Genomic DNA, 22,069 nt, shown 5'->3' on the forward strand with positions numbered 1-22,069 from the left:
GTGAGAACAAAACTGAGCAAATAAACACACATCAGGCAATGTCTAGATAAGTACTTTGAATCTGGCTCTCATGACTTCTGACCTTGGCACACCTAGAGCAACTTGTGAGGCTTTAGAGCATCATTCAAACTGGAAGTCGAGGGCAGATCCAGTCTACTATCCTCCCTAGGAAGTCCTTCTCATATTTTAGTCCAGGGCCCTGGAGCCAGTAGATGAGTCCATTCTGATTCCTGCTGCATCCGCAGTGCTTGCCACTCTGCCTGATGTATGTTTGGAATTCAGTAAGATGATGACTGACAGACTAAATAGATGATGTAATAGGAAAGGGGGAGGGGAGATTATTGGTTCTTTGAGTTTTACTCGAACCTGAGAAAGGAAATCAAATCAACAACCCACTCCAGTATTCTTGCCTGGAAAATCCCATGGACAGAGGAGCCTGGCTGGTTACAGTCCACAGAGTCACAAAGAGTCGGACTCGACTCAGCACAGCACAGAGAAAGGCAATCAAATCAGGACCTTCCCACTCCATGCTGGGAAACTCGGATACTTTGAAGTGCTCCTAAAACATTTACTCTACCTTTAAGTGTCCGCTGCATCGAAAAAGCCCCAAAACAAGGCCCAGCAAGCCATCCAAAGCCTTGACATGTATACAACAAGAAATAGTCTCCTATCACCAGAGCTAGTGGTGTGGTGGTTTAGTTGCTAAGTCATGTCTGACTCTTGCAACCCCATGGACTGTAGCCTGCCGGGCTTCACTGTCCATGGGATTTCCCAGGCAAGAATACTAGAGTGGGTTGCCATTTCCTTCTCCAGAGGAGAGGATCTTCCCAACTCAGAGACTGAACCCATAACTCCTGCATCACAAGCGGATTCTTCACTGATGAGCCAGTAGGGAAGCCCCGGGCTAGTGGTAGAAAACATAAAACTTGTGGCTGGGAATTAGAGGGCGAGGAGCCACAAGCATAATATTTCAGTCAAGTGAAGCCACCCCGCTGAACACTCAGTAGGGACTCCTCTAACCCTTCTACATGAATACACAGCAAACCAGCACAAGGAGAAAGAGTCTTCTAAACTAGTCTTTACACTGTCATGTAGTACTTAGGCCCTTGCCCCTCCCTGTGCCCCATGCTGGCAGACAGGAGGGTCAGAGCAATGCAGAAAGACAAGAGCACCTCTGTGCTCTGCATTGCTCTGTCCTGGAGAATTTGTGGTCAGGAGGAGCACGTGAAGCGAGTCACAGCTTTTCAGTCATAGTACAGGCTTAGGTAGGCCAGACGGTTCCGATGCTTTCTAAAGTCTTTGTCTGTGGGCAGCTGCAATGAAAGAATATTATCTAGGTCAATATTCAAATGAGAACCCACTGCCTCTGGTCTTCCTGGCTGTGTGAAATGGGCATGTATGTTATACCTGTTGTGGCCTAGCTAACCTCAACCCCCTAGTAACCTAGCCTCAATGAGTCTCTCAGCATTGCTCTGTACATCTACTCTTTGTCATCTTACTCTGGAAATGTCATACTAGGAATTATTTTCTACTTGGTAAATTGTCAAGTATAGCTGGTAGGACTTTCCTGGTAGTAGAGTTGATAAGAATCTACCTGCCAATGCAGGGGACATGGGTTTCATCCCTAGTCCAGTAAGATTCTACATGACATGGAGCATCTAAGCCCATGTACCACAACTACTGAGCCCACACCCTAGAGCCCGCAAGTCACAACTACTGAGCCCATGTGCTGCAGCTACTGTAGCCTGTGTGTCTAGAGCTTGTGCTCTGCAACAAGAGAAGCCATTGCATTAAGAAGCCCGAGCACTGCAAGGAAGAGTAGCCCCTGCTTGCCGCAACTAAAGAAAGCCTACCCATGTGCAGCAACGAAAACCTAGCACAATGAAAAATAAATAAATAATTAATTATTTTAAAAGTATAGCTGGTAAACTTCTTGAAAAGAAAAATTATATGTTTAATTCTTGAATGTTACCCATAGGCCCTAGCATAATGATGTTAATACATTTGGCGTTTAATACATACTTGCAGAATTAATCCCAAGTTCCACTGGAGAATAAAGGGCACCTCTGGAATTATGATAGGAGACATGGACTGAGCATTTATTATGCTACAAGTATGGCACTAAATACTTCTCTACAATATCTCAATCTTTACAATTTTATCAGATGGAATCTATTATTATATGCATTATAACACTAAGCACACTGATGCTTAGAAAAGTAAGATTATTAGACAAAATCACACAGCAACCAAATATGGAACTAGAATTTAAGCCCAGGCAGTCTGTTCCTAAAATCCATGTTCTTGGCAGAGTGATCTACAGCCCTTGATGATCTAACACTAAGTGGTGTGATGGGAAGAGCAGTAGCTTGAGTCACCAGACCTAGGCTCTATCTGAGCAACTTCAACAAGCTACTTAATCCATCTGAGCCTCAGTTTCCTCCTCAATTGCAGAGGATGATTATTTTGGACTAACCACAGAAGATTATTTGAGGACTAAATAAGAAAATGTGACTTCTATTCCATCACACTCACCTTTAAAAAACTAGTGAAATTGGGTAACTCTCCAAAAAAAAATTCCCATATGTATATACACAAAATTGTGCAAGTAATTTCAGGGGAACAAGGACTTAACTGAAGCTATTCACAGACTCCTGGTTAAGAATCACTGATACACCTGGAAGTATTAGGTAAAGGACTCCAGAGAAGTCCAATCCTATTACCTCAGCTCTCAGGGCTCTTTTCTGTAGACATGGAACCTGAGCCCAGTCTGGAGAACCAAATTTCATTGGCCATCTGACTCTCTTGGGTGGCTTTATCTCTGGGTTGTATGTGGTAGGGCTAGAAATAAAAATACAGAACATCATGTGTAATGAGTTAGCGATCATATATAACCTTCCACCCCTGATCTAGAGTCCTAACCCTTTGGGAAAAGGCAGTCAACTGATTCACATAGGATTCCTTTGCCTGTTAAAGTGTTTCTAATTAAGTTTCAGTGTTCAAGGTGTCTAGTCTTGACAAAGTAAAAAATCAACTCCAGTTTAAAATATTTCTGGAAGTTCAGTCTCCTTAGCTGAGAGATCAAAAGATCCCAGAAATGGTGGATGATAAAAGAAAGTTAACACAGTGATGCATAAGTACTGCTCGTGAGGTAAAATTGAGGAGGAAAGAAAAGTGCTAATTTAAAGTATCAACTACCTGGGGTCAGTAAAGTAGAACCACGTAAAATTTCTTGACAATGGGATTATTTAATTATAGCCTTTGTTCGTAACATTCTTTTGATATAGACTCTTTGCTGTGGAAATAACATGTAGAGTGGACATAGGAATCAAGATTCACCATCTCTATTCCTTACTACAACCTTGAAAAAGTTACACTCACTCTCTGATCTTTGAAATTCTCACCAGTTAAAAAAAGACCTTGACCCCATGCCCTACCATCTCACACATTCTCAACAGCTTCCTAAAGCCCTGAGACTGCCTCCTTTGGTCTACTGGCCTATGAACTATAGCCACCCCCACCCCCACCTTCCCCACCCCATTCTCACTTCCTCCTTGCCCACAATACTGTAGCCACACTAGCCTTCTTTCTTTTTTTCTGCACACCAGTTTCCTTCCCAACAACAGCCTTTGTACTTGAAGTTCCTTCTGCCTGGGAAACTCTGGGCCTAGATTTTCACAGGGCCAGCTCATTCTTGTCATAATGATTTCAGATCAAGTGTCATTTCCCTAAAAGATCTATCTTGACAACCCTTGCCAAAGCATATAGATTCTAGTCTACCACTCTGTATTATGTCAACATCTTGTTTGGTTTCATTCAGCACAACACCAGGTCACCTTACTTCCTAGTGTGTCTATGACAGCCCCAGCTAATGGCTACTGTGTTGGTATAATTATTAATAAGGTCCCATTTCAAGTCTCAAAAGTGTCATGTGCTGACTAATAAATTATATAGTCACTCTCTTTATTACTATTGATATTTTCTTGTTTGCTTCTCATCTATCTGGACTCTAGAATGTAAGCTCCAAGAAATCAGGAATCTTGCATGATGGGTTTAATGCAAAATCTTCGGAACCCACAGAACTGCTTGGCCTTTTATTAATTTATTGAATGAACCACTACACTCTACCACTCTATAATTTCTAGATACCTAGAAGGCAAGAGGTTGAATCTTTAAAGCTAGATGGTTTCTTATTTAGACAGCATGGTTGGGATGAAACCCCTTTTTGTACTTCCTTTCCTATTGCTCTTTGTTGAAGTGCAGCAGAAAAGGGGGCACATACCCAGGATAATAAGAGTCCTTTGAGTATGTCGGAAAGCGAGGCAACAAGGCATTAAATGGAGCAAAATTTGGTTTGTGTGTTTGCTCTCGAACATTGACTGCCTGGTACATGCCTGGGTAAGGTGTCATAACCTGTTTCCAAGAAAAAGATTACTATGTTAGAGGATGCTATATACATGTAAAGCCTTTTAATTAGAAAAAACAAAGTTATCCTCTCCCTGTTCATATATCAGCTATGTTTTAACTACTTCAATCTATAGAAATGGCCTACAGTAGGTAGAAAACCAAGATAAGTGTATGGTTCAGCTACGTAAAGGTACCCAATGCTTAGGCTGTAGAAACAAACCTATGAGGGTAGAGAGCTAGGGTAACCTATTACAGTTACTACCCCCACCATCCCACCATCCCACCATCCCACTCAGATTCTTTTGGAGCCAGTATCCCTCTCCCTGAGCTTAAGTGTCAAGAAAAAGTCCAACAAGAGATTAACAGATGATAATTAAGACTTGAAATCTAGTTACACAAAAGAATGAAGAAGTTGGAATTGGTTTTATAACTGATAAGGTATTATACTATATATTACATATAATTATATGATGCATATAAACAAAGCTTCTAGTATTTTACAAGCAAGTGTCTCAGGACTAAAACCTTGCTTTGGTATTATTTCTTCTTAGAATTATTTTCCACTCTCTCAGGACACTCACACACACATTTGCCATGTTAACATCCATGCTTTTAAGATAGGTTTTCTAGTAGCTATTGCCCAAAAGACTTTTTTGTCTTGAATTTTGGGCATACTCTTTAGGTAGCCTCCAGCTATGCTCCCCAATGCAAATACATTCAGCAACATGGATCACAGTGAAATCTAAGCACATTCAGCCATGTCTAACCTTGCTAACTGGCTTAAACCTCATGGCTGTTCTGGCGCCAAGAGTGTATCCTTTTTTACTGGTCGGGATCTTAGAGAGGTTGTATGCCAAGCCATACTTCTTCAGGTGTTATGTAGAAAACAAAGAAAAAACACATAATAGAGAACATTATAGTTATTAAAACAGTCTGAACTTAAAGTATTCCTGAATCTTCTCTGCCAAAGTTGCTCTATCTTTCTTGATTCTTCTGAATCATGATCATACAATTACACAGGTAACACAAACAGTTGCATTCCTACATAGGAATGTGGCTAGATAGGTAGAGTGAATGCCATTTCTATGCATTCCAGTGAATCCACTTTTCTGGGTCCCACAGAGCTGAATCTGCTCTAATTCAACTATCAGTATGATTATACAATTTCATAAACTACCTATCAGCACAGCCACAGTCCAGGTTTGGACTAAGAGGAGATACTGAGTCACTGGTCTTTGTGACTGTGAATAGTGAAAGAACAATACGGGAACTGCATGAGGCCAAGGCTTGCATTTGGTGAGGATGGCAAAGGGGAACAGTGGCCCTTTACTTTCTGATTGTAGAGGACCAGGGCAGTTTCTCATGTTGGGACCCTGATGGTCACAAATCCCATAGAGCTTTTCTTTGGGAAAACTTGGGTTTTTAGATAATAGTCTGGGAACTGACACCCATCTAAGGGAAGGTGAATACTCACATCTTCTGCTATATAACATCCAGGCCCTCTGTTGGGGGCTCCTCTAATAGGGGGGAATTTGTTTCCCAACAAGCTTAGGGGATGGAAGTGAGGAAAGATCTTCCTTTGTTGACATGTTCCAAAGGAGTAGTTAAGCAGTGGCTCTGCAGACAGAGAAAGAAGAGAAACTTCACATGAGGAAAGGCCCCTTGGTCTAAGTGAGAGCTTCAGGGCTATAGTGGGGGGTGGGCCGCGGGACAGAGCTCTTAAGGGCAGACCCTTAAGAAAAATCCATGTAAAGTGTAGCTCAAATCTATGTAAAGGGATGAACTGCATTTTCCCCTCCCTTTGCCCTTCTTCTTTCCCAGCCTACCTACTCTTCCTCCTGTCTCTATTGTAGACTCCCCTACTACAGCCCTCCTCACCTGCTTTAACGAAGCACATCTCAGGAGCACCACCAGGCCCAGGGTTTGTGTACTGCGTTGCCCAAGAAACAGAGGCGGGGCCGGGCAGCCCCAGCCGCCCAGCTCCCAGAAAGGAGTGGCTCTGAGCTAGCCTACTCAGCAGTGGGGATTCCTGTGAGCCCGCTTTGGGGCAGGAACTGTGCCTCCCAGGCCAGGAACCCAGGGGAGTGAGAACTCTGAAGCTGGGCAGGAGGTAGGGGGTTTGCTAGATTCAAGTTTTAGGCTGAAGAGCTTTGAAAGCTGGGCCACTGGAAATGCACTACTGAGGAAGGATGGACTCCTCCACGTGCAGGATACCCTGAAATCCAGGCTACTAGGATCAGGAATGTAGCAAAACACAGCCTCTGCAGTGATGATCTATGGAGGTGAGCTTCCTGGGCAATGCCCAGAAGAGGGGAGTTGGGAACCTAATGGAGCCTAGATAGTTCCATATTAGGCCCATTTTAGACCCATTTTTCCTTTTCTTCAAGGCATTCCCATCAGGTTACCCCCTTATACTCTTAAGAGGGGCTCAAGTCTTTAAAAGGTCTGGAATCCTTAAGCAGAACAGTACGAGTGCAATGGAATAAAAGAAGTGCTTAAATTTGGAGGCAGTTACTTAAATGTTTAAGTTCCAGGTTCCTCATCTCTAAATTAGGAACAATAATTTCTTTTTATAAGGTTGTTGAGAGGGTTAAGATAACAGGATTAAAGAGGGTCATTGCCTAGTGCTTGGTAGGTGACAATAGGAGAAATTTTTATTACTGCAACAGTATCTAGCCAGCTTAGGAGTACTCCCACCCTAACCTAAGAAGAAATATCAGGGTGTCTTGAGAGTCCCTTGGACTGCAAGGAGATCCAACCAGTCTGTCCTAAAGGAGATCAGTCCTGGGTGTTCATTGGAAGGACTGATGTTGAAGCTGAAACTCCAATACTTTGGCCACCTGATGAGAAGAGCTGACTCATTGGAAAAGACTCTAATGTTGGGTAGGATTGGGGGCAGGAGGAGAAGGGGACGACAGAGGATGAGATGGTTGGATCGCATCACCGACTCAATGGACATGAGTTTGGGTGGACTCCGGAAGTTGGTGATGGACAGGGAGGCCTGGCGTGTGCGGTTCATGGGGTCGCAAAGAGTCAGACACGACTGAGCGACTGAACTGAACTGAACTGATGATGACTTCTTTACCTTTGTCCTAGATATTAACCCTAACTTGTTCTCACTTGATTTTTGGATAACTATCAGAGTTGTCAAGTGTGGCAGGCAACAGAAAGCAGAAAGCACAGTGTGATTGGTACATTCTGTCTTTGGCTTCTAAGAATGGTCTTGGGATCCACACATACCCAGGGTTAGCACTGTCTACGGGCATGATTTTATAGCTCTAATGTAGGGTTCCAAGAGAAGTGACCCTGAGTCCTAGAGGATATTTTGGAAGCTTAAAGAAGTCTTTTGGGCTTCCCAGGTGATACTAGTGGTAAAGACCCCGCCTGCCAATGCAGGAGACCTAAGAGACATGGGTTTGATCCCTGGGTTGGGAAGATCCCCTGGAGGAGGGCATGGCAACCCACTCCAGTATTCTTGCCCAGAGAATCCCATAGACAGAGGAGCCTGGTGGACTACAATCCGTAGAGGTTGCAAAGAGTCTGACATGACTGAAATGACAGTACAGAAGTCTTTTGCTTGTTACAAATTATTGAGGTGATGCTGCTGGTCACTGGACTGAAGGCTGAATACCTGTAGCTCATTGTGCATTTACACAGTGAATTGTGTCAAGTCCTATATAACACTTCAATGTCTTCCTGGCCTCTATGAAAAAAAAATAATTATATTCGACATATATACAAAAAAGACAGTTTTTTTTTTTTAAGAAGTAATGCAGAAAGCCCAATAATATAGGAGAAGATCTTAAGAGAAACAAAACTTAACTGGAATAATGATATGGTCTCAACATTATTGAACAATTTGCTTCAAGTCTCCTTTCTACTCAAAATATAATTGCAGTAACAATGGTGGTAAACAAAATATAAAGAGATATACTATTAATTTGATTATTTTCACTGTCTTTAGGAATATTAATATTTGTAGTACCCACAGTGTTTTTTTGGAAATTAGTGTTTACATTATTAGTAACATGAAACAGGTCTCACAAAGTACTTTGAAATTGTGACAACATATTCTTCATTGGTAGGTTGGTTTGCCTCAAACTAATTCTCCAGCTGAGAAGAGATAGAAATACCAGATAAAGCATACATATTTCAAGATATCAGAGATATAGCAAAGAAAAAAGAATCTGAAGGGCCAAGACCCTGGAGAGAGGGCACCCCAAAGTGGTGAGCCCAACAGTTGGTGCTGTTGTTCCCTTTGAACATTCACTAATTAAAAATCTCACTGAGAAGCAGAGAATTTGAGCAGAACTTTGATCAGACAGTCTCTAAAAACGGGGAGTAAAAGTTGGACTGACCATGGCAGAGGAGGGAGAGACTGGAAAACATCCTGGACTTTTAGTTAGGAGTCTAAAGAGATACAACTCACCTATAAAAGTAAATATATAGAGCAGCTCTCAAAAAAAAAAAAAAAAATCCTGAAATTCAGTTTTGTATCAACTCTAGTCCCAAGCTCCATTAAAATAATCTATTTCTACCCTTATTGCATACCTAAAACAAATGTAAATCATCTTGTACAATAGCATTATATGAGCCCCAAATAATTTGTATAATTTTTAAGCAAAATGTTCAGCATTCAATATAAAGCAACCTCTCGTACCAAAAACAAAACAAAACACCCAAGTAGACATAAACCCAAAAGGAATCCAGAGATTGGAGTATGAAGAGTGGACTTTAACTGTACTTGGCTTCAGGTTTTACAAGAAGGCTGAAGACTGCAGCGTGAACATAGGAAGCAAAAGAAAGCAGGGAAATTTGTGATTATGAAGCATATTCTTGGCTTCTGAGCTAAGAGGCTAAAAGAAAAATATAGATTACACCCTAAAAACAAAGTCAATAAAAACTCCAGTGTACTTAGGGAAAGAGAAAATTTCCCCCACCAGTCTTTATGTTTATGTTACTAATATAACACACAAGAGTGTCCACATACATCCAGATTGATGCAAATTTATCAACTTTTCATTAAAGCCAATCCAGACATAGTACAAAGATAGACTGTATTTTATGTATATTTCCTGTATTACTAATTGTGTGATGGTAAAATTCAGAAGTTAAACAGAATTTCAGGTAGCTCTAAGGATTCTCTAGAATCGCTGAATCTTTAAATGATGGATTTTTTGAATGATGATCATGTGTAAATGAAACTTTGCGGGTGACTGCTTGGAACAGAATAATAGTTAGACAAAGTTTTTTATGTAGCCACTTTTGATGAAGACTTTTAAAGAATTCAGCAGGTCCTGTCATGTACATTTCTAACTATGATGATAGCATCAAGGAATGCCTGATGCTTATGGAGACTATTATAGACTTATGAGTTAGTTATCTGCTTTCCTCATTTGACTATGTATGAGGCCATTGTATTAATAAGAATTACAATTCTAGGAAACCACCTCCTCTGTTGAAGTGGTCTAATTGAATGGGGATAAGTAATTCAACATTTGTATAATGTTTTAGATATATTTTTGTCTCATTTTAAAACATATTGGATTTAATGGTATTATATCAATTAAGCAAATGGTGAAGGTGAAAATTGTATTTAAGAAACTAAATGAAAAGATGGAGAAGTTTAGAAACAGTAAGAAAAAAGCAAATAAAAATTGTAGAAATAAAAAGTGCCATCACCAAAAGTAAGAACTGAATACATGGGGAACAGAAGATTATAAGAGTTGAAAAAAAATTAATGAAATGAAAAATGAATCAGAAGAATGTATACAGACCAAAACTTGAGGAGGCAAGGATAGAAAATACAGAGGCAGAGGAGAAACAGTGAAAAGTTTTAACACACATGTATGTGAAGTTCCACAAGGAATGGAGAGAAAGAGAATGTAGCAAATGCTAGAGTTGAAGAGATAATGGTTGAGAATATTTCAGAACTGATGAAAAACATTTAACCAGAATTTAACAAATGCTATAGTCTAAGGCAAGATAAATACAAAGAAAATTTCATTTGGTCATATCATAGTGAAAGGTATGAAAAATAGAGAAAAATTTGAGATTGGCTAGATAGAAAAGGTAGGTTACTATTAAAGAAGCAGCAATAATCCTGGAGGATTAATTCTTAAGATAAACCAGAGAAACTAGGAAACAATGGAATAGTATCTTTAAGTGCTAAAGAAATAACAGTAAAAAGGATGGAATACATATTCCATATGAAGACTAACAAAAACAAAGTTAATGTGTGTGTACCAAGGATATGAGGGACATAGAAAAACTGAGCAATATACTTCAGATTGAGGTATACTGATGAACACAATGTAATACAACATTTAATCCTGGATAGGATCCTGTATGAGACAGGAAAGATACACTGTTGGGACAACAAATTTGAATAGGGTGTGTGGATTTAAGAATAGTGTATCAATCTGATTTTCAAATTGAAAGAGCTGTTCTGATCATGATTTATGAGAATCTCAGGGAGGGTAACAGTAGAGTTTTTAGAGGGGATGGGGAATCGTTTCAGAAAAAAAGATATATATATATATATATGTATATATATACATATATATATATATATATATATGGAAAGAAATAGAAGCAAAATTTAACAATTGAGGAATTTGGGTGAATGAGGCTGAGGGAATTCTTTGTACTGTTTTGAAGCTTTTCTTTAGATTTGAAACTTTCAAAATAATAATTAAAAATATGTATGTATAATTATGGGTGAGAAAGGAAGCCAAGATGTAAGAGAAAATATAAACAAGTGAAAGTGTTAGCCACTCAGTTGTGTCTGACTCTTTGCGACCCCATGGACTCTAGCCCACCAGGTTACTGTCTATGGAATTCTCCAGGCAAGAATACTGAAATGGGTTGCCGATCTGCAACGTACAACAAAATATCCACTACCCATATGTAACTACTGAGCACTTGAAATGTGGTTAGTCCAAATTGAGATGTATGTAAGTATAAAATGCACACTAGATTTTAAAAGCTTAAAATGAAAACGAAGTGTACAAACTATGATTTAGGTGTTATATTGGTTACATGTTGAAATAATAATTAGATATATTTGGTTAAATAAACATATATTTAAGTTAACTTCATATTCTACTTTTTGCTCTTTTTAATGTAACTGTTAGAAAATTTAAACACATTGTTTGAATTGTATTTCCATTGGATAATGCTGATCTCTAGAAATAAAAGCACTTACAGATCAATAAGGAAAAACAACTTAATTTTTTTAAATTGGTAAAATGCTTGAATGCACACTAAAGACAAAAAGAATATCCAAATGACTAGTAAACACATTAAAACTGCTCAATATCAACAGTCAAAAAGGAAATGCAAATTAAAACCACAATGACATACCCATCTGATGGCTAAAATTATAAACATAGAGAAGAGTGCTAAGGATGTGAAATAGCTAGAAACCTTTAATACACTTTTAGTGTAAGTGTAAATTGATAGATTCACTTTGAAAAATAGATAGTATTTACTGAAGCTGAACACAGACATCTCTATGATCCAATAATTTCTACTCCTTGGTATCTGGTCAGCAGAAATGCATACAGTTGTGTTCCAAAGACATTATAAGGACATTAAAAGCAACATTACCAATAATACTCCCCAAACTAGAACAACTGAATGGCCATTAACGTTAGAATGGAAAAATGTGTTGTGCTATACTCATGTAAATAAATACTATACAGGAATGAAAATGAACAAAATCCTGCACATTTAATGATGTAGATTAATCTCACAGAGTTGAATGAAATAATTCAGACATGAATATTTACACACTGTATCAGCAAATTTACATGATGTTCAAAAATAGGCAAAGCTAATCTATATGTTAGAAGTCAGATGGGGGTAGCTTTGTAAAGGAGAGTGGAAGGAAAAACTAAAAGGGAACTTGAGGAACACTTGGAGTGAAAGCAGTGTTCTACTTCTTATTTAATTGAGGTATAGTAGATTTATAATATTATATTGGTTTAATGTGTACAACATAGATTCAAAGTTTTATTGATTATACTTCATTTATAGTTATTATAAAATGTTGACTGTATTCCCTGTGCTGTATGACATATATTTGTATCTTATTTATTTTATACATAGTAATTTGTATCTCCCAATCCCGTACCCCTATTTTACCCCTCCCCCTTCCCTCTTCCCACTAGTAACCACTAGTTTGTTTGTATCTCAGTCTTTCTTTTTTGGTTGTATTCATTATTTTATTTTATGTTTTAGATTCCACATCTAAGTGATATCATACAGTGTTTGTCTTTCTCTATCTGACTTATTTCACTTAATATAATACCCCCTCATCTCCATCCATGTTGTTGCAAATAGCAACATTTTGTTATTTTTCATGGCTGCGTAGTATTGCTTCCATACCTTGGCTATTGTAAATAATGCTGCTATGAACATTGGGGTGCATGTGTCTCTTCAACTTAGTGTTTTTGTTTTCTTTGACTGTATACCCAGAAGTGGACTTGCTGGATCATATGACAGCAAGTGACTAACCTAAAATTGGCATTAACAAATATTAATACATTTTCCACATATCCCCCCTCATGCCAAGGCTATATCTAACTCCAAGGGTACCTTTGTGCAAATTTTTTAATGGTGCCCTTTTATCTGGATGGTTGCCACCCCTAGTCAAGGTTCATGTCTTGTTGAGTGGAGCACTGACTGCGTCCCCACTGGGATCAAGGTTCCTACCCCATTGCTTTTCAATTAGACTCCAATACTGAAGGAATGAGTTTTCATATATGTGCTAGAGTTCAAGAATATGATTACCATGATCAAAGTCCCAAAGGAATGGCTGGGTGATCCGTAGCATAGTGTTGTTTTCCTTCAAGCTCTTGGGTAGGCCAGATGGCATGAACTTTGAAAATCTCCGAGAAGCTCTGGACCATAACTCTTCCTTATAGGGACTTTCAAAAATCTTGACTCTCTCATGTATTGACTCCATTAGTGACAACTTTTATAAGTGGACTTTAACCAAGACTTTGGACAGTGTAACTCAGACTGGCTGCTAAGCAACAGCCCCACCCTTGAAGTCACCTCTTCAAGTCATTGTGACAGCGCTTTCTACAAGGCAACATTATGGTGTAGAGGAAGCCATAAAGGCCCAATTTTGAAAATAAACTCTGCCATTTATTATAACTTCATCATCTTGGACAAGTTTTTCCTCAATTTCTTCACCTGTAACACGAGGACAATATTCACCATACAGGAGATAACCTATATGAAGTACCCAGTCCAGTGCTAGGCTTACTTAACTTGTTCACCTCTCCCTTCCTGCCCTCATTGATTTATTCATTCAATAGGTACTTACTAAACTCTTATAATATTCTCTAGGCATTGGGAATATAGCCATGATCAGAGGCTCATAAAGGTTAATCCTCATTGACCTTAATTCTAGAAGGGGAGGCAATAAAAATGATAAACACATAAAATGAATGTGATATCACGTAGTGATAGGAAAAACAAAGGAATCAGCAGGAAGAAGGGAAAAGGGAGTTTCATGGCCAGGAACGGTGAAAGGTAGCTTCGAGGAAAGGCCTACAGGAAGTGAGGTAGAAAGTCAAATGGAAATCTCAGGAAAGAATATTTCAGCTTGTGCAAAAACCCTGAAGCAGTAACAAGCCTGGACTATTGGAGAAACAGCACAGATGTTAACACAGTTGAAGCAGAGGGAATAAGAAGAATCAAAGGAGGTGAGATTAGAGTAGTCATGGGTGCTGGGTTCTGCCTGTCCTCTTCTTGCACATATTAAGTATACAGTAAACATTAATTTGAATGACTAATTAATATGTAAATGTAGCACAAAAATAGGAGGGAAACCAATTTTTTAGGTTGCCATGATTTCTGCATTCTAGAAATGGTGACAGGATTAATCCTTGCAAGAAAATAGTGGCTGAAAAAAGCATTAGTCTAAGAAACCACTTTGATCTAGCCAGTAGCCATTGTATTGTTCAAAAACGCTTTTCCTCAAATTCAGCAGTATTTTTCATGCTCTTCATGAAAAAGGTCAGTTTTCACTCCAATCCCAAAGAAAGGCAATGCCAAAAAATGTTCAAACTTCCACACAATTGCACTCATCTGCTGGCAAAGTAATTCTCAAAATTCTCCAAGCCAGGATTCAATAGTATGTGAACTGCGAACTTCCAGATGTTCAAGGTGGGTTTAGAAAAGGCAGAGGAACCAGAGATCAAATTGCCAACATTCATTGGATCATCCAAAAAGCAAGAGAGTTCCAGAAGAACATCTATTTCTGCTTTATTGATTACCCCCAAGCCTTTGACTGTGTAGATCACAACAAACTGTGGAAAATTCTTAAAAAGATGGGAATACCAGACCATCTTACCTGCCTCCTGAGAAACCTGTATGCAGGCCAAGAAGCAACAGAACCAGACATGGAACAACAGACGAATTCCAAATTGGGAAAGGAGTATGTCAAGGCTGTAAATTGTCACCCTACTTATTTAACTTATATGCAGAATACATCATGAGAAACGCTGGGCTGGATGAAGCACAAGCTGGAATCAAGATTGCTGGGAGAAATATCAACAACCTCAGATATGCAGATGACACTACCCTATGGCAGATAGTGAAGAGGAATGAAAGAGCCTCTTGATGAAAGTGAAAGAGGAGAGTGAAAAAGCTGGCTTAAAACTCAACATTCAGAAAATGAAGATCATGGCATCCAGTTCCATCACTTCATGGAAAACAGATGGGGAAGTAACGGAAACAGTAACAGCCTTTATTTTCTTGAGCTCCAAAATCACTGCAGATGGTGCCTGCAGCCATGAAATTAAAAGACGCTTGCTCCTTGGAAGAAAAGCTATAACCAACCTAGACAGCATATTAAAAAGCAGAGACATTACTTTGCCGACAAAGGTCCATCTAGTCAAGGCTATGGTTTTTCCAGTAGTCATGTATGGATGTGACAGTTGGACTCTAAAGAAAGCTGAACACTGAAGAATTGATGTTTTAGAACTGTGGTGTTGGAGAAGACTCCTGAGAGTCCTTTGGACTACGAGGAGATCAAACCAGTCAATCCTAAAGGAAATCAGTCCTGAATATTCATTGGAAGGACTGATGCTGAAGCTGAAACTCCAATACTCTGGCCACCTGATGCAAAGAGCTGACTCACTTGAAAAGACCCTGATGCTGGGAAAGATTGAAGGCAGGCAGAGAAGGGGATGACAGAGGATGAGATGGTTGGATGACATCACTGACTCAATGGACATGAGCTTGAGCAAGCTTGGGGAGTTGGTGATGGACAGGGAAGCCTGGCATGCTGCAGCCCATGGGATCACAAAAAGTCGGACACGACTGAGCAACTAAACTGAACTGAACTGCGTGCTCTTCACCAAGTCTAGTGCCCACATCTTCACATCCCCTCCTCAGTATTATAGGAAACTCCTTCCAAAAATACTCCCCAAAATTCCTGTGTTCTCTTTTGCTGTTGTTGAGTTGCTAAGTTGTGTCTGACTCTTTGCAGGCCCGTGGAGTGCAACAAGCCATACTCTTCTGTCCTCCACTATCTCCCAGAGTTTGCTCAATTTCATGTCCGTTGAGTCAGTGATGCTATCTAACCATCTCATCCTCTGCTGCCTCTTTCTCCTTTTGCCTTCAATCTTTCCTAGCATCAGGGTCTTTTCCAATGAGTTGGCTCTTTGCATCAGGTGGACAATGTATTGGAGCCTCAGCTTCAGCATCAGTCCTTCCAATGAATATTCAGAGTTGATTTCCTTTAGGATTGACTGATTTGATTTCCTTGCAGTCCAAGTGGCTCTCAAGAGTCTTCTCCAATACACCACACTTTGAAAGCATAAATTTTTCTGCACTCAGCCTTCTTTGTGGTCCATCTCTCACATCTGTACATGACTACTGGAAAAATCATAGCTTTGACTATACAGGCTATTGTTGACAAAGTGATGTCTCTGCTTTTGAATATGCTGTCTAGGTTTGTCATAGCTTTCCTTCCCAGGAGCAAGCATCTTTTAATTTCATGGCTGTAGTCACCATCTAAAGTGATTTTGGAGCCCAAAAAAAGAAAATCTGTGACTACTTCCACTTTTTCCCTTTCTATTTGCCATTGCATGATGGGACTGGATGCCATGATCTTAGTGTTTTGAATGTTGAGTTTTAAGTCATCTGTTTCACTCTCCTCTTTCAGTCTCATCAAGAGGCTCTCTTCACTTTCTGCCATTAGAGTGGTATCATCTGCATATCTGAAGATGTTGATATTTTTCCTGGCAATCTTGATTTCAGCTTGTGATTCGTCCAGTCCAGCATTTTGCATGATGTACTCTGCATATAAGTTAAATAAGCAGAGTGACAATACATAGATTTTTGTACTCCTTTTCCTATTTGGAACCAGTCTGTTATTCCATATCAGGTTCTGTTTTACTCCGGGATTTATCATTCCTTGGCTGGAAAAGTAATTACATTAATAACCCAATTTTACTGGCTCTTGCCTTTACATGCTCGTTAAGGATGCTAGTCCCCCATATCAATGTCTTCAATCTCCAAGGCATGTCATAAAAGTGCTCAGGTACGATCATCATGAATGCTGTTTTTCCATGTTCTATAATCCTATCTCAGCTCCATTTAGATCATGATATAACCTTCAAATTATTTCACAGTTCACTTACAATAAAATCCGAACTTTTAACCATGTTTCAACACCTCACATGATCTGACCCCTCCCTAGTTGTTCCCTGGCAACACTGGGTTTTTTTTGTTTTTTTGTTTTTTTTTACTGAAGTGACATTGGTTTATAACATTATGTAAGTTTCATGTGTATGACATTATTGTTTGACATCTGTGTATAGTTCTGCATGCCCACCACTTAAAGTCTTGTTTCCATTCATCACCTCACACTTGACCTTTTCTACCCATTTTTTCCTCCCTTTCCTGCTCTTCCTCTCTGGTAGCCACCAATTTGCTCTCTGTGTGTATGTGTTTTGATTTTTTATATCCACGATGAGTGAAATCATACAATATTTGTCTTTCTGCATCTTATTTATTTTGCTTGGATTAATATCTTTAGGTTTCATTCATATTGTCACAAATGGCAAGATTTCAGTTTTGCTTAATGGCTGAGTAGGATTTCATTGCATACACATACCACACCTTCTTTATCCATTCATCTGTCAGTGGTCACTCAGATTGTTTCCACATCTTGGCTATTATAAATAGTGCTGCAGTGAGCATATGGGTGCATGTATCTTTTCAAATTATGTTTTCATATTCTTCAGATAACTACCCCAAAGTGGAGTAGTTGAGTCTCCCGGAGGCAGCATATATTTGGATCTTATTTTTTAATCCATCCAGCCACTCTGCCAAGGGAGGACTTAGTACTGCCATTTAATCTTTTGTTTACTGGTTGCTCTGTATCTCCATTGTTTCTTTTCCCTTGTGTTACTGTCTGCCATTTTAGTTTGATAGTTTTCTATGATGTTTTTCTCAGTTTCCTCTTTTCTTACATTTTGTTTCTCTGCTCTAGATGTTTTATGGTTATCATGCTGCTGCTACTGCTAAGTTGCTTCAGTCGTGTCTGACTCTGTGCAACCCCATAGACAGCAGCCCACCAGGCTCCCCTGTCCCTGGGATTCTCCAGGCAAGAATACTGGAGTGGGTTGCCATTTCCTTCTCCAGTGCATGAAAGGGAAAAGTGAAAGTGAAGTCGCTCAGTTGTGTCCAACTCTTAGCGACCCCATGGACTGTAGCCTACCAGGCTCCTCTGTCCATGGGATTTTCCAGGCAAGAGTACTGGAGAGGGGTGCCATTGCCTTCTCCGGGGATGGTTATCATGAGGTTTGTATAAAACATATCATAGGTAAAATAGTCCTTTTTCTGCTAATAGCAATTTATTTGCCTGTATGAATTCCATCCTTTTCCTCTTCCCCTCTTGTTGTCTCATATTAACCCTTTTTAAGTTGTGAGTTCATTACCAAATTAAAGTAAGTAAGTAATTTTACTGCTTTTTCCCTTTAACTTTTACTCTATCACTGTTTAACAATCTGTTCTGAAGTTGCAATTTTCTGATTCTATTTACTACTTTACTCAAAATTTTGAATGCTTTTGCCTTTTTGTTTGAGTTAGAAGATATGTTTTCAACATCTCTGGTAAGACAGGTTTAGTGATGATGAACTGGAGTGTCTCATATCACCATGATATTGATGTCATCCCTGATCCTTTTTCTAACATTCATCTCCATTTACACCTGAAGGACTTTGTACTTGGTGCATCTTTGTCTGAAATGCACTTTTCCCAGATCTCAAAGCAATTGGTTCTGCTGTAATATCGAGGCTCATCTCACATGGGATCTCTCCAGAGAGGCCTTCCTGGACTGCTCAAACTAAAGCTGGCTCTTCCCTTGGTCACTTTCTATTACTGTTTCATTTTCCTCTTTTTTATTTTTATTTTTTGGCTAATTTATTGCTTAAACTTCCTATCAGCAAGGTATAATCCCCATAAAGGTGAACTCTTTATCTTATTTACCACTGTGTCTTTAGTACCTAGAACATTATCTGGCACATAATAATAAAGAATCATTGTAGGCTCATAAATGAAAACGCATTACCCAGAAAGCTGCAAGTGCCTCATCATTAACAGCAGTACTGCCGTATGCCTTGAGAACACTGAGGTCTGTGTCAAAGGAGGCAGTGAAACATAATAGTTAGGACTGTGACTTCTCTTGAATCTGGCTCTGCAATTAATGAGAAGTGAGATGTTGGGTGGGTTATTCAGTTTTAGATTAATGTTACCTTCTCTTCCTCACTAAGTTGTTGGGAGAATTAAATAATAAAATACATGTAAAATACTTAGAACAGAGTTTGACTTTCAGCAAGCATGCCAGAAAATAGGAGCCATTATATTCTTATTTTATTAGTTAGGATCCTTTTAGTTGCAAATGAAGAAACAAACAAGCCAGCTTATGTAGCAAAGAGAAATTTATTATATAGCTATAGAGATGTTTCACAGAACCCAAAGGCAGAAATGCCTCTAGGCCTTAGGAAAGAGCTAGAATCAAGAGTTGGAAAGCCATCAATAAATGTTCTCTCTCCATCTCTCATCATGGCTTTTCTCCATAACCATCCTCTCCCCGTCCTCCTTTAATCTTGCTCTCCTTGGCTTCTCTCTACAGAGCCTGAACTTTCATATTATAGGCAAAGCCACTCTCAGACACTGACAGTCGTTCCTTGTTCTCTGTTGTAGATTCCAAGGGGGTAATAATCTGATTAGCCCTTGTGAGTCTGATGTCTACTCCCGTCAATCAGCCAAGCCAGGGGAGGATGTGATGCAGTACAATTATAGCTGCAAGTGACCACTGTATATGGTTTCAAGGAAGGGACCTCTTCTTTCACTCCTAAGAAAAGCAGACATCCCCAGAGTCCACTGCGCAGACCTTCCCAATGCTGACAATTCAGAGGGTTGGACCAGCTCCAGGACTTCAGCAAGCATGGGGAGAATGCCCTGGCCTTCTGTTCCTTGAGCAAGTCAAGAGGCCTGTGCCCCTAAGACCCCCAGAATCACCTTGGCTTCCTACTGAGGACACTCACCAAACTAGAGACCTATCTTCTTCATGGCTTCATCCCCTGCCAACACCAAACATGCATAAATTTCCTTCTGACAGCTTTCAACCTTCATAAAGATCAACCTAAGCAAATAAAAGACTTATGAATTTGTTGGTGCCATGACTTCCTCACACACACTCTTCCATCACTCCAAGCCCATGCACAGCCTATATTTTCACATCTAGAAAGGTCTCCACCCAAATCACTTAAAACCAAGGACACTCATGTTTTAACTGATGCGTTTTATTGCAGAACTCTAGGTAGGAACAAGGTGTGCTAGGCAAACGAGACTTCCACCCTAGGAAATGGGGACACAGGTCAGTTTTATGCCCAGTTGCAGCAGTGACAGCTGGTGTCAAAGACAAGCCCGGTCGGGCAATTTTGTTCATATGTGATTCCATTTGCGCAGTTCCAGAAGGCATTTCTGTTATTCTCCACTGGGTAGAGGCCATCGGCTTTGCCAGCACAGTATCCTTTACCCTCAGGGCTGCTTCTCTCATTTCCACTCCCACTTTCATTTCCAGGACTGCTGTTAGGCTCACTGGTCTCAGTGGAGGCATTACAGCCTGAAACAGCACAAAGAGCAGACCTGGCAGAGGCTCCCAGATTCACCTAGAGATGAAGAACTAGCAGGCCTGAGGTGAGGTCTGGGGATGGGTTGCTGTTTGCTCTGGGTCCTGACACCTGAGAAGCTCACAAGGTAACTCCATACTTAGGAATTAAGAGCAGCTTTAATTTCAAGCCAGGCTGGTTTTAAATTGTAAAAGTTCTCTCTTATGATGCTAAAATAATTTTTAAAAAATTTTACTAAGCATCCAGTATATGCAAAATGCATTCCTAGGATTTGGGTTTAAGTGGTGAGCAGATAAGCTCTAAGAGAAAATCTGGACAAAATTTAGAGAATTGGTACTTCCCCTGAATTACAGATTTAGAAATATGTCAGTATGGGCTTCACTCTTAGCTCAGTCGGTAAAGAATCTGCCTGCAATGCCGGAGACCTGGGTTCCAGTCCTAGATCAGGATGATCCCCTGGAGAAGGAAATGGCAACTCACTCCAGTATTCTTGCCTGAAGAATTCCATGGACAGAGGAGCCTGGCAGGCTACAGTCAGTCCATGGGGTCACAAGAGTTGGACACAACTTTAACGACTAAACCCTAAACCCACCCCAGTACTGCTTAGGGTTTGTTATTCAGTCTCCCCAGGCAGGCTTTTAATAAGGGGTTCATAGGAAAGCAAATGCTAATATTGAAAGTCAGCCTAATTTCTTGAGGCTTTTCCACACCTTTAAAACTTAGTAGGCCTGGAAAACCCTCCCAGCAGACCTGGTTTCTCATTAGAGCATACAATTGCTAACAAGGAAAGAATTCAAGTGCCTCTCTCTCAGCCAGGCAACAGCAATGAGGAGACTCCTGGGGGCAAAGGGAGTGGGAAGATGTTAGGCTGTCTTGAGTCGGCAAAGGAGCATCTACCTGGGCATTCCCCTACTGTCACTTACTTGCACTCTTCAGACCAAGAGCATCCTTCAAGGTGTTGATCAGGGGGAACTTGCCCTGGTTGCAGAAATTGCCTGTGAAATCATCCAGGTCAATGGCCCAGACCATGGCACCTCCAAAATTGTTCTCCTTAAGCCACTGAGCCTATTTAAGGATCGAGGATACCAGCAGTCATTTTATTTCTTGAGACTCTGGGCTGAGCTGACAGCACATTGGAGGGGCTGATCTTACCTTGATTCTGAAGCTGTTAACATTGTCATAGCCAACCCACTCAGTGCCCTTGTAGGCATAGGGCACGTTCTGAGAGTTATCCCATGCCTCAGTGGCTCCATCTTTCAGGAAGGTGCAGATCTTTAAAAAGTCAAGAGATTCAAATCCTTTAAATATGACTCCCATGAAAAATAAAACATACACCTTCCTCTTTGATTTTTTTTTCTGTCATGTCTCCAACTGGGATTTTCCACAGGCTTCTAATTATGGCCTTTTATCTGCAGTAAATGGGAACAAGTTGTTTTTGAAATACTCAAATGTTAGCCTTATTCTTAGTGCTTGATTTTGGGAACCCACATCAGTAT

General features: G+C 40.0%; 2 protein-coding genes and 1 long non-coding RNA gene across 8 annotated transcripts in view; 1 reads left to right on the top strand and 2 right to left on the bottom strand.

Moving 5' to 3' along the window:
* Positions 1-1,061: 1,061 nt before the first annotated feature.
* On the bottom strand, positions 1,062-13,431 carry LOC145507004 (ciliary microtubule-associated protein 3-like). Of its 3 annotated transcripts, none has more exons than XM_081492739.1 (6): positions 13,204-13,431; positions 5,882-6,024; positions 5,175-5,270; positions 4,283-4,413; positions 2,724-2,841; positions 1,062-1,313 (listed from the first exon to the last, which is right to left on the bottom strand). In XM_081492739.1, exons 1-6 carry the CDS (start codon positions 13,376-13,378, stop codon positions 1,245-1,247), a joined length of 732 nt encoding a protein of 243 aa, XP_081348865.1. In that variant the 5' UTR covers positions 13,379-13,431; the 3' UTR covers positions 1,062-1,244. The 3 variants fall into 3 exon arrangements, with proteins under 3 accessions (XP_081348865.1, XP_081348864.1, XP_081348866.1); XM_081492738.1 differs by having other exon boundaries at positions 5,175-5,273; XM_081492740.1 differs by lacking the exon at positions 1,062-1,313 and adding an exon at positions 1,991-2,066 and having other exon boundaries at positions 5,175-5,273.
* A 127-nt stretch (positions 13,432-13,558) lies between these two features.
* Positions 13,559-21,911, top strand: LOC145507008 (uncharacterized). 2 transcript variants are annotated; one of them, XR_014054500.1, is made up of 2 exons: positions 13,559-14,126; positions 20,525-21,911. It is a non-coding gene; the product is annotated as an uncharacterized LOC145507008 (long non-coding RNA). The 2 variants fall into 2 exon arrangements; XR_014054501.1 differs by lacking the exon at positions 20,525-21,911 and adding an exon at positions 19,642-20,111.
* Positions 20,228-22,069, bottom strand: part of CHIA (chitinase acidic) — a 32,204-nt gene continuing 30,362 nt past the window's right edge. For all 3 annotated transcript variants that reach the window (XM_081492731.1, XM_081492730.1, XM_081492729.1), the window contains 3 exons: positions 21,726-21,845; positions 21,497-21,638; positions 20,228-20,566 (listed from right to left, as the gene is read on the bottom strand). In XM_081492731.1, the coding sequence (XP_081348857.1) occupies positions 20,325-20,566; positions 21,497-21,638; positions 21,726-21,845 (504 nt within the window). In that variant the 3' untranslated portion in view covers positions 20,228-20,324. The remainder of the gene's footprint in view (positions 20,567-21,496; positions 21,639-21,725; positions 21,846-22,069) is intronic.

This window comes from Giraffa tippelskirchi, chromosome 5 (assembly GCF_054371585.1).
Source record: "Giraffa tippelskirchi isolate mGirTip1 chromosome 5, T2T-mGirTip1v1.2.pri, whole genome shotgun sequence".
NCBI classification, from domain to species: domain Eukaryota; kingdom Metazoa; phylum Chordata; class Mammalia; order Artiodactyla; family Giraffidae; genus Giraffa; species Giraffa tippelskirchi.

Coding starts and splice junctions, on each gene's coding strand:
- LOC145507004 (XM_081492738.1), bottom strand. CDS start 13,378: ATGGAGTCAATACATGAGAGAGTCAAGATTTTTGAAAGTCCCTATAAG. Junction 5,274..5,881: donor GATGTTATATAGCAGAAGAT/GTGAGTATTCAC, acceptor TAACACCTGAAG/AAGTATGGCTTGGCATACAA. Junction 2,842..4,282: donor AAGGACTCTTATTATCCTGG/GTATGTGCCCCC, acceptor TTTTATTTCTAG/CCCTACCACATACAACCCAG.